The 11,585-nt window shown below is 40.6% G+C and overlaps 1 protein-coding gene across 1 annotated transcript; it reads right to left on the bottom strand.

The window, feature by feature from the left end:
• Positions 1–3,051: 3,051 nt before the first annotated feature.
• Positions 3,052–11,529, bottom strand: FASTKD3 (FAST kinase domains 3). Its single transcript, XM_068162038.1, is given in 8 exon segments — positions 3,052–4,827; positions 5,572–5,686; positions 6,533–6,602; positions 7,682–7,844; positions 8,401–8,486; positions 9,486–9,740; positions 9,743–10,948; positions 11,417–11,529. Coding segments are annotated over 7 exon segments (1,980 nt in total). The 5' UTR covers positions 10,920–10,948; positions 11,417–11,529; the 3' UTR covers positions 3,052–4,713.
• Positions 11,530–11,585: the final 56 nt, after the last annotated feature.

Below are 11,585 nucleotides of genomic sequence, written 5' to 3'. Positions count from 1 at the left end.
GAGGGAAAAAGCTGTAGAGAAAATGCTAGATTGTTGTGTGTGCTGGGATCAGACTAGCTGACACCTCTTGCTCTGTTTAAATTTGTTAATTGGCAGACAGGTTTGGACTTTTAGGCAAACCCAAAATAATAGAGTCCTCTGTGGAGCTTGTGCCCAGGGGCAGATGCAGCTCGAGTTTGGGTGAGACATTCTGTGAAACAGGAAGTGGCTGGAAGAGAACATCTTATCTGGGTGTGCTGTTTGTAGGCTAAACCAGCAAGGAATAAATAAGTAATTAAATATTCCCCACCTGCTCTGACAATTTTTCCATGTTTCTCCATTTTTATTCACCTCTGGCTGTGCAAATGTTTACCTCTGGAAAGCCAGAGCTGGATCACTACCTGGAGGTGGTGGGCTGAAGCTTTAAGCCTATGTTACTCCACAAATGTCCTACAACTGGGGGGGACAATGACAGCGAAGGTCTGGCTCCTCTGGGCTCTGAACAGATTCTGTAAATATGCTTTTCATGTGTCCAAGCCTGGAAGGTGTTCCTGGTCCCCCTGGAATCTGGATGAGGCTGCAACACGGAAATGAGCATCCATAGCCATGAGGAGTCGAACTCCTGTGGCTGAAATCCTGAAGTCCTTCTCTTACCTGTCCTTTTGCCACTGATAATTTCACTAGGGTTTTGTCACAGCAGAGACAAAATCAAACCCAAGTAAAACACTGAATGTGATCTGCAGAACAGCCTTATCTCAGAACAGAGATTGTAAAGAGGATTCCTGCTCAATGAAATCATGAATGCTCTTATATATAAAGAAAGTCAGAGGCTTTTTTTTCTGTGGGAAGATGAGGGGTGAGTAGGGACCAAAAGAACAAGATGGCAATGTAGCTTTCTAATAAAACTCTGACACCTTTATTGTAGCTGGTTCCAGGTGTGTTTAATCAGGAAAATAGCTGTGAGTTTAAATACCTCGCACCATAATGCCTGTACAAAGCAGAGTGGGCAGGCTGAGTTGGGTGTCTTGGTATCTTGCAGGAGAATAAGATTCTTGAAAGAAGCAGTGACACATGGAAACTGCCTACAGTGGCAGTGGCTGGATTGAGGTGAGAGGCAGAAATGGTATGAAAAATAAATTACACAAGCAACAGTTGTAGGGCTGTGTCACCGGTTGAGGGGAAGGCCTCAGCCTTGTCCCCCCCACAAAGTGAAGGAAAAAAAAAATGAAAGAAAACCACAGCTGGATGAGCAAAGGAATGTGCTATATTCACAAGCAGTTAAGGAAATTCAGGGGGATATATATACACAATTTACAGTATTTACAATATATACACAGAAATATACAGCAAAGTAACACAGGAATGAGATTCCCCTCCCCTGGAGGAGGGTTCCCCCCCGCTGTATCCCCTTCTCTGCCCTTTTTCCACAGAGAGGGTTAGAAAGAGAGGAAAGGATCAGTTGTTAATTAAAAGCAGTTAAAAACTAGAGCCAAATGTTAGTAGGTTTTGCAGGCCTCACGCTTATCAGTCCAAGGTCAGTCTGGCAGAAAGCCCAGAAGCCGCAAGCTGCGAAAGGAGGAGGGAAAAGTGCAAGACTGAGAAAAGTCTCTGCTGGAATCAAAGCTTAAGGCAGTACTCTACCAATCCACCAATGAAATTAGTTTAGACCTGTCCTTTGTTTATAAAACATTCAATCACAGTGTCCCTTTCTTAAAGGTGCAGCCTCAAACTGTCACATTTTCAGTGCAAGTGCATAGCCATAATGCCCTTCAACTCTATCACACAGTGCAGGGAGTATTAGGTGTTCCCAAAGGAATGCCAGGAGTGCCTATTATCATCACCTGCTCATGACTAGTAACTCTGAGGCCAAAAGCCATGTAAATAGCTACTCCAATTAAAAATGAACATTTTTTATTGAAACAAAGCAAAGCCATCCCCCCTCCCCCAATGCCAAGCCCAACTTCCAGATGGGACATTTGTGTGGAAACAGTTTGTCAATGCAAGTTAAGGTTTCTTACTGAACTCTTTCATCAACAAAATTTAATTTCCTACCAGTTTGTTTCCTAAATCAAACACCTATGGGCCAGAATTCATCCCAGCTCTGCTGGGCAGTGCACACAAAAGAGTCTGTCTGAACAGGTGTCCCTTAATCCAGCTTTCTAATTAGCATGAAGACAAATCAAACCCACAGCTGTCAAGTGTTGCAACATGATTCTCACTCAATACTGGACTTGCCCATAACTAAGGGCAGGTCATATACTCAGCTCTCGCTCTTAATTACTTGAGTGACCCTATCAGACTTTTAATAATAATAACTGTATTATAAAATTTAACAAATAATCAACATCTTTCTAGTACAACTCTGAGAGCAGACAGGCTTGAACCGAACACAGTACACTGCTTTACTTGAAATGGAAAACACCAAATCACTGTAGGCCCTTCATTTCCTGCAGAAAGCCTTGGTGTACCCAGGAAATCCAAGATTACAGTCATAGAGACATTGTTTAGCTACACATAGCACAGCAACTGCAGCAGTGTTGGTGCAAGGCTGCTATTGCTGATTTCAAGTGTTAATGGTGCTAGAATTACATGTTGTGAAGGTGTGTAGCAGAATGCTTCCCAGCCAGCTGTTGGAAAATCTGATATCTGCTGAATGTAAATCCCACAAAGATGAAATGCCACTGTGCACACTCAGCACTGTGCTACCAAGGCTGCTAAAACTGAATCTTATTTAAGGGGAATGCAAACTATCTGTGTTGCATACTGCTTCCCATCGTTAGCAATGTAAACCATGTATTGCTAGCTAGCAAGGTCTTTCTTGATGGGACAACTGGGGCAGGGAAGGAAATGGTCTTAATTTTTTTACCTGTCACTCTTCTTGACTTGGTTTTTGCTCTGTTGGGATCAAAAGTTCAGGTTATTTTTCACCAAGTCCACTTCCCATCACTGCAAAGCAGTTGCTTCTGTAATCTTACAGCTACAAGCATATTTACTAAGACCTTTACAGTAGTATGTGCTTTATTTCCTTCAGGGAAAGTTTGCATGGACTAGTGGTTTCCAAGGGCTTTTCTTTAGGCTTTGACTGTTTTCATGCAGTGCTTCCAATGAACTGTGCAAGCAGGGTAAGTGTTCCTGTAACAGGGAATACAAATCTCTCCTAATTTTTGAATGAATCATCCAAGTCAGTGCACAATCCAAATAAGAATTAAAATAAAATCAGGGCCACTTTCCAGTAACAGCATTTAGTTTGCCAGTAATCACAAAGTAATCGCTTCTGTGTGTGTAAAAAGTTATCAGTCCACAGTAACTTGATGGCATAGCTCCATATCTTACCATCTTGTCATCTAGTGATACATTCACAGTTTATTAATATACATAAAAAAGCCAAGGTCAGGGATGGAACAGTAAGAGTGCAGATCACTGCTAAATAATACACATCCATATAGCAGATGCCATACAGTTCTGTCTGTTATTTTGCCCCTGGCCACAGCATATTTAGCAATAAAGAACTGCCAATATTCACTCTGATTTTCTTATAAGGAGGCTTTTATATTTTCACAGGAAATGGCAAGACCTGCTCCTCTTTTGTCATCTTCAGAGTATGGGAGATGCATAAATAAGCCCATAGAGGAGCAAATCAAAGGTCATGGAAGGACTAATCAAATACAGTCAGATTTCTACAGGAAAAATGGCACTGCCTGCCTTTTGGAAAAAAATTCTCCAAGCCTGGATCCATGTTAAGTCTCTTATATCATTGCTGTTGTACTTGATACATTTATTAGCTGGAAATATGAAAAAATATGAATATGATTTATGAAATATCAAAAATTGTGCCAATTTATTCAGGTTCATTTGCCCGGTCGGTAACAGGTTAATTACACATGGTAGAAGGCTAATAAACAGTAGATTAACAGTCTAGAACAATCAGAACTTGGAATACAGAGGAACAAACTGGAATCTCCCTGTGCACATGAAACTAAACAGCAATACTGCCTCGGGTGGCGTAGACGAACCGCTGTTCTGAACTTCTGAGCCACAAGTTTCAGTTTAGGATGGAATACCAGGCTGTAAACCGAAGAAACTCTGGAGCGCATATATGACCTCATTCAAACAGCTTAGCTGAAACTGCCACCCACAGCAAAACTACAAACAGTACAGAACATCGAGTGGCCCCCCCAGAGACAGCTGTGCAAGCCTGCTACCTTGTGGCAGCTGGTTTTTTAACAAAGTTAAGCAATTGTTTTTAACAAAAGCATTCTACTTTTCTGTAAGGTATTGCTATTTAATGTGTGCAATAAGCCAATACTGCCTGTGCAATTTTAGTTTTATGAAGCACTTGGGAACTCACACAAACGTCTATGAGTAAATTGCACAATTTCTTTTTATATTTTCACAAAAAGCCCTGATTAGTAGGTAGCATGGCACATTTTGTACATTCAGACCAGCCAGTACCCTTGAATAGGCAGATCTGTCCATTTGCAGTTGTGAGTTAGAACAAGTGAAAATACAAAGATAACACATTGAAGTCTGGCACTTAAATTTGTTAATGTATAATAAATATTGGCACAAAACTTCAGAAAATATGTTGCTCTTTATTAGTCTTTACACATCAATAGTTCCAAATATTGGAAGTACTCAACATTCAGAAGCTCAAATTATTTTGAGCTATATAGGAAACAGATTTTTTTCTTCCATGCACAATATTTATAGTACAGGAGGTCAACCTGTGATTTATTATTCTCCAGTGCTGGCAGCCGAGTTGGTATGGATGAGAGGAAATAGTTTTTTGTGTAGGTATTCTGCCACTTCTCTGCAATTTTGTACATTCTCTATCTCAAAAAATGGAATCTGAAAACAAAACAAAAATGATTGCTGGAAATACCTTTTAATAAATAACCGAGTAAGATTTATTAAGAAGATTTAAAAATCATACATCAAAGATTTGTCTGTCTTAAAATTAAACATTTAATCCTAAGCATACAATTGATTTGTAAATCACCAGAATAGAGATTATTGCAAAAGAAAAAGTGATATCCACTATGTTAGGCTTATGCAACAGATTATTCTAAATGGAAAGGAAAATCTCAACAATCTAAATGTAGCTGTTGTAGTCCAAAGTATGTTTAATGATAAAAATACCCACATTAATTCAACAGGCAAAATAACGGATGTATTCTGTTGTGAAAATATTATTTGCAATTCAAAGCAGTTGTTTGTTTGGTTGGTTTTTTTAAACTCCTTTTAATCTCCAAATTCAGATACTTTTAAAAAGTATTTAATTGAAAAATTTTACTGAACTCTTAGACAGCATTTTCCTTTAAGTCAATATGTGAACCTTAATCACTGAAGAGAAGTACTCTTCCAAACAGCCACTATTTGGTAGGAAGTGTAGGCAGAATATACTAATTGATCCAAGGAAGAAAAATTAATTTCTGTAATATTCTCCATAAAGTAAAAGATAGGTCAAGAGAACAGAATATAAAAAGGACAAGACTACACATGCCTTGGGAAGTAATTACCACTACAGTTTTAAGCGTTATAATCTTTCACTTGTTTTGTTAGAGCAAAAGAAAACCAGTCTTTGGACTTTACCTGCACAACTTCATAACCAAGCTACTGAAGATATCTCTGTTTAATAGCTTCTTCTCCCAACAGGTTATGGCTATTAGCGCAAAATCTACTTTGACCATCAACACTGAGGGCAATTCTAAAGTCAAACACAAATATAGGATTAAAAAAAAAAATGGTTATTTTAATCACCACAACTACTGAAGTTCCTCAGAAGCATAAGAGAATAAATACTTCTTAGATTTGGATGTTTAAAATGGGAATTACCTAGGTCAGGACAATTTAAATCACTCAATTTAAGGGTGGGAGGGGAAAAGCCTGAAGATTAGTGAAACTGATCTGGAAAGCTTACTGATACACTCTGAACAAAAACTACTATACAATGTTGTAGCAGTTTGGGCTGGGTGCCCTCTGCTGTGTTCATATGTGGGGTGCTTCCTGTGTCCAGATGTCCAGCCCAGTGGGTGGACACAGGAAACCAGGTATTTCATACCATGATTCTCTGCACCACTATAAGATCCAGTGCGGGGTCTGGCACTTCCTCTTTCTTCCCTCTCTGCCACCCGCTAACTTGGGGGTAAAGTAAAGCCCAGAATCTGCAGGAATTATCCCATTTACACAGGATTCCTTACAGAAGTACATTTGTGAACTCAAGCTTGCTTAAATTGTGTTAAATCTACGCAGAATGGCTCACTTAGCATTAATTTGGTTTCAATTTGAAAATTAATTACAGAAGATCAAATACATTACTATGGGTAAAGAGACTAATTGTTTGACACTGTAAATCAGGAGGCAAAACAATGAGGCAAAAGTACAGACTGTTAATTTTGCCAACTTTGTCCTTTGCCACTGGTCTCAATGTGAAACATGGACTTGGTTGAGGTCAATAGCAAAACTCCAATTAGCTTAAATTTTGTCAAGGTTTCACCCTGGATGCTCTCTGTCAATGTTTACATTTCGTGGGTTGTTTCTTTTATTCTCTTACCGTCTGTGTACCTCTTCACATTGGGCAGCAGGCAATACAAACCCATCTTCATCTAATTTTATCTCTATATCTAGTATAAATGAAAACAGAACACTGAAACTCATTTCGCATAATGAACTGGTTACTGTAATTCTCATCTTCTTACCGTTGTTTTATAAAATAAAACACTATTGCAGTACTTTTTTTTCTGAATCACAGAAGCTTGCAAAACACTATTTAACACAAATGATAATTAGTAACACTTCAGCCTTTCACAGTACCAACACAATAGCAGTACTCCACTAGAACCCATAGTGAATTTAAATGACACTTTGCTGGGCTGGTCAGGGACTCTAACATTCTAAGGGTTTGGGGGGAGAGAAACTCTCCCTCTCTGCCTTTTCCCTTTATTTTTTCTTGAATTTTCTCAATTTGCAAGTAGAGCTTTGAGCCTAAACCCTGCCAACTTCGACCCCATGATGAAGCTGAGATGCAGAATAATTCTCTCAACGTTTTTGTTCAATCCTTCTGAGATTCATGAGACACTTCTCTGAACACCTTATTTATCATCCAGCCCTCCTGGGCACACATCTTCATCATTATCGTCTCTTAGTTTCCTTTTCCAGCACATGAAACACTGAACTTTGCTCACTCTTCTAGACTACACTAACTATGCAGTCCATAGTTCTTTCCAAGGGCAAGAGCCCAGCTGAGCAGGGCAGAGGGCTAAAAACCTTCCAGCTCTCACTTTCTCTACTCACCACCAAAGCTGAGAGATGAGGCATTGCCTCATTTTGCTGTACATTACACACACTGTTTACATGATAAGTAAAAGAGGAACTGATAGTAAAAATATAGAATACAAGAGCAGGCATCTACTTTCAGCGCAGACTGCCTGTGTATATTCCAATCAGTACCAATACACTTCTTTTATCTCCTCTTCCTGCTCTTTTTTCTGAACCTGAAAATGCATTTACTTAAGGTTACTGAGATGTTTCCTCATTTCAGACCTTCTATAGTTCTGTATTTGAGTTCTTCTGTATTTGAACAATCTAGAATGTTCACAAAGGGAATAATATCAATAATTTGTACTTTTGGAAAATAACTGAGACTAAAGTTTTGACAACATAAGCACATGTTTTATTATTAATCTAAAGAAATGTTTCTTACCAACTATATAGAAATATGGTGTTGATACCTCTCATGCAAAATACATTCTTTTTTTCAGTAAATAAAGTAATCCAGTCTTCACTTTTTTGAGGAGGTGAACATCCAGAGAACGGTGAGGCATAAGAAAGCCCTTTACTTGATTCTTTGGAAGGAGTTTGGGACCCTACATAATGACATAAGACCAAATAAAAGTAAAAGAGAGGTAACACTTTTGTAATTACCTCATATTAATGTATTCAGTGTATTTGAAAGTTGTATCTATTGAGAAACTTCAAGTCTGAGGTATGATGTTGGAAACTTAAAAAAACCCCACACCATCAAAATAATCCCCTTGACAAACTTCCATGCTATCATACTGAGCATACCACTCATGAGAAATGTACAACTGTTTCCATTTCTCTTCAGTCAGGCCACCATCAGAGTGCCTGACATCTTTTGTGCTCCAAGACAACATAAAAAAAGAATAGTTGTTGGAAACAGTACTCAGAAATACACAAAAAGGGCTTGAACATAGAGCTAGACAATTCTGTCAAACACAGAGATAACCTTAGGTCAATCTATCAGGTGGAAATGCCTTGTATTTTCATCAAGGAAAAAAACCTGTTTCATCCAATTTTGATATTTTTATGGGGAAGACAGACCTCAACTAATTATCAACAGGGCTGTAATGACCTTACCACCTCTCATGAACATCAGTTCTAGTTTTCTATGTACCATACCTCATAAAATGGGCACTCCAGAGTAACAGCCAGAAAGAGCTGGATTAGCTGAGAGGTAACAATTCTGTCCAAACCAGGTGGCTGAGCTGAAACAACAACATTCAAGCTTTCAGATGTACCTTTAACAAAGTACCTTTACACAAACTATCGTGCAGAAGTTAGGGAAAGCTATTCAGCTTAATGTGCAGAGAACCTACTTAATCATTATCACTCCTAATGACTGAATGAACAGAAAGATGTGAAAAAGAGTACCACCGGTAGGATCTTAGTGAAGACTGTCACATTCTTTCACCAAAAAATAGGGCAGTCTGAGAGATGCAGGATGTTCTATAGAGGGGAAGTTTAAATTTGAGTTGAGATCTTGGAGAAATTTACTACTTCTAAGCAAGATGGGATAAACCATGGAGCAGATTTGAGAATTTGGTAATGTTTTCCTTATTGTGCTAAGACATAGGACCCAGGATGTGACTGTATTGCTTTCTTGTCAGTACAAAGCAGCTCAGAGCACAGAAAAAAAGATGGGCACGGGAAACCTCCACCAGAGGAGTGTAGTGGTCAGAGAGGATGCCAATGGAAAGAAGTATCACATAAGTGTGTAAATTCTAGAGTAAAAGTAATTTTAAAACCACCACAAAGCACCAGTATTTATGCCTTTTCAAAATTTATGTGAGCCTTAGAATTCAATTTACATTTTTGCCTAGATAATTAGAAAAAACAATACCAGCTTATCCTTAACTGCTTACGCTTACGATGCTCTGATGTTTTACTGGTTCAGATCTCATTTCTCTTTTAATCATGCCAACAATTATGCACTGCAAATTATTTTTTCCACCTTTATCCTTTACCCTTCTCAGCTTTCACAAGCTGACTATAATAGGCATTCAAATCTTTAAGGTACAATTTTCAAACTCCTCCAGATGATACGCACTGAAAGATAACTGTAACTGTGACAAGTAAGCAACAGACACTATTCTCATGTCATTGCTGATTTGACAGATGAAAGTGGCAAGAAACAGGTGCTTGACAACACACAGACCACGTCAGAAAGAAATGCAGAGCATCACAAGACAAACACTGGTTCTTACCTTGAAGTTGTTGCAGAAAATAGGGACTAAATATTTTCGGCAGAAAATTTAATGGATAACGTTGAATAAGGACAGAGGAGTGCAGCAGGTTCAGCAAAGTGCGAGGCTGAAAGTGACGGAGACGAGTATGCAGTATGGTTTCAAGCTTCCTAAACAAGGAAGAAGCACTTGGAGGCAGATAATTAAGGGTCCCAAATGGTACAATATACCCAGCAATCTGGTCAGTGGTAAATCCGTCACCATTAGAAATGAACTTTCTGCCACCGCATCAAAGATGGGCTTAGAAAGGATCCGTTTTCGGCAGCAATACTGCATGACTTTGCTGACTGTTTGAGGATGCATAGTACAGACGGACTTGGGAACATGTTTTTCCAGTGCCTCTGTGAAAATTTGTTCATGATATCCAAAGTAGAGGAAGGCTTCCAGTATATCTACCAGTTCATCACCTATGAAATATGGAATGTGCTTCACAGAATGTTGACACAGTGCTGTGATTAAGGGAACTGCCTGAGTCTGATTAAGAACAACCAGTGAATTCAGTATTATGCTTGTGAACTTTGGGCTTAGCTGGGAAACCATAGTTAAAGTGACACTGTTCATTCTATTTAGCAAGTCTTGGTATAGTTTCCCTTCCTTGACAGTCACCTGCAGTATCTTATAAACCAACACCATTTCCCTAGGACTCCACTTTTCAATGTCCATTTCTTGCATGTGATTCATAATTTGTTCCAGTGTTGCATAACTTGGATTTTCCAACTCAAGCAAACTCTTGCCAAGAGTACATAGATTTTTAACCGGTAACTGTCCCTTACCAAGCCGCTTCTCACCCTCTGAAAGCAAGCTTGCCACCAGTGTACTCTGGGGATCTACACGTAGATTTATCAAGGCTTGCAATGCATTCAGCAGGCCGGTGTTTGACAGTTTTGAGGACTCAAATTCAAACCTGAAGCATAATGCCCTGAAAACTTCATTCTCCAACACTCCTTCTGGGTTTTTCAGACCCTCGTCATCCACCTCAATTTCAGAAATTCTCTGCAGGGCTCCTGATGCCATAGTATCAGACATAACTTCCAGAGAGCTAAGACAGTAAAAAATCTCTTTCGATGTACAAAGGCTGTTCAGCTTCTTGAAAAACAGCTGTTCATCCATCCAGGTGGTATTAGATTTAACATTGCTCCCAGTGTCTCCACAGGGATGCACAGCTTCATTAACAGAAAGAGACTGGATCTGCAGTTGTACATGCTTTTTTCTGCAAAACATATACTGAGATTTATCTTTGAGGCATACCATCCTCATAGCTATGGAGCTACAGTTCTCAGGCTTTTGCTGCTCACAGATAAAGCTCAACCTTTTGTTTAGTGTCATCAAAAGGGACCTGCTTGTGAGTGCGCTGGATGAACAAAACTGGAAACTTTTCCGGCTAATCAAAGCCATACTGGATGAAGTGAGTTCTCAAAGGATACCTAGAGAAAGAAAAGTACATATAAACACATAGTTCGGGAAACAGTGCCAGTGTAACTAAAATGCAGCAAAAAGGCCTTTCAGCGACTAAACACGACTGGGCTGATCGCTCTCCTAAGACCACCTCCACAGAGCAGTGCAACAGCTCTGCCACTCGTCTCGGACGCCACGGGCGGGACAAGGCACCGGGCAGCAAGTGCAGGGCAGCGCTTCCCCCTTACCCGCGCGGGCCGGGAGCGCGGGGCGGCAGGGCGCATCGCCCCTGCTCGGGGCTGGAACGGGCCAAGGGGGCGCGGTACCGCAGGCCATGGGCGACTCTGACAGCAGCACCGGCAGAGGCCCTCCTCTCCCCTTCCTGTTACAAACGCAGCACTTCCCTCCGCCAAGAACGGCGAGTGACAGGCAGGCCCCGGAGGTACTGCCGTGGGCCAAAGCGCGTCCCTCCCACCCTAGTGCCCACTGCTGCCAACCACGGCCCGGGGCGTCCTTCCACCTCCGTTCTCTTCCTCCCCTTGCTTGGGGACGCCTGGCGCTTCTGGGGACCGAGCTGCAGGAGCGCAGGGAACCTCCCGCTCGCCGCCATGACGTGCATCCGTAACCTGCCGGGAGCTTCCGGCGCGCCCCCGCTAGCTGCCCGCG

This window comes from Melanerpes formicivorus, unplaced genomic scaffold (genome assembly GCF_026170545.1).
Source record: "Melanerpes formicivorus ecotype bairdi unplaced genomic scaffold, bMelFor1.0.p_v2 SCAF_61, whole genome shotgun sequence".
NCBI lineage: Eukaryota > Metazoa > Chordata > Aves > Piciformes > Picidae > Melanerpes > Melanerpes formicivorus.
This window is presented reverse-complemented; position numbering and strand designations above follow the sequence as displayed.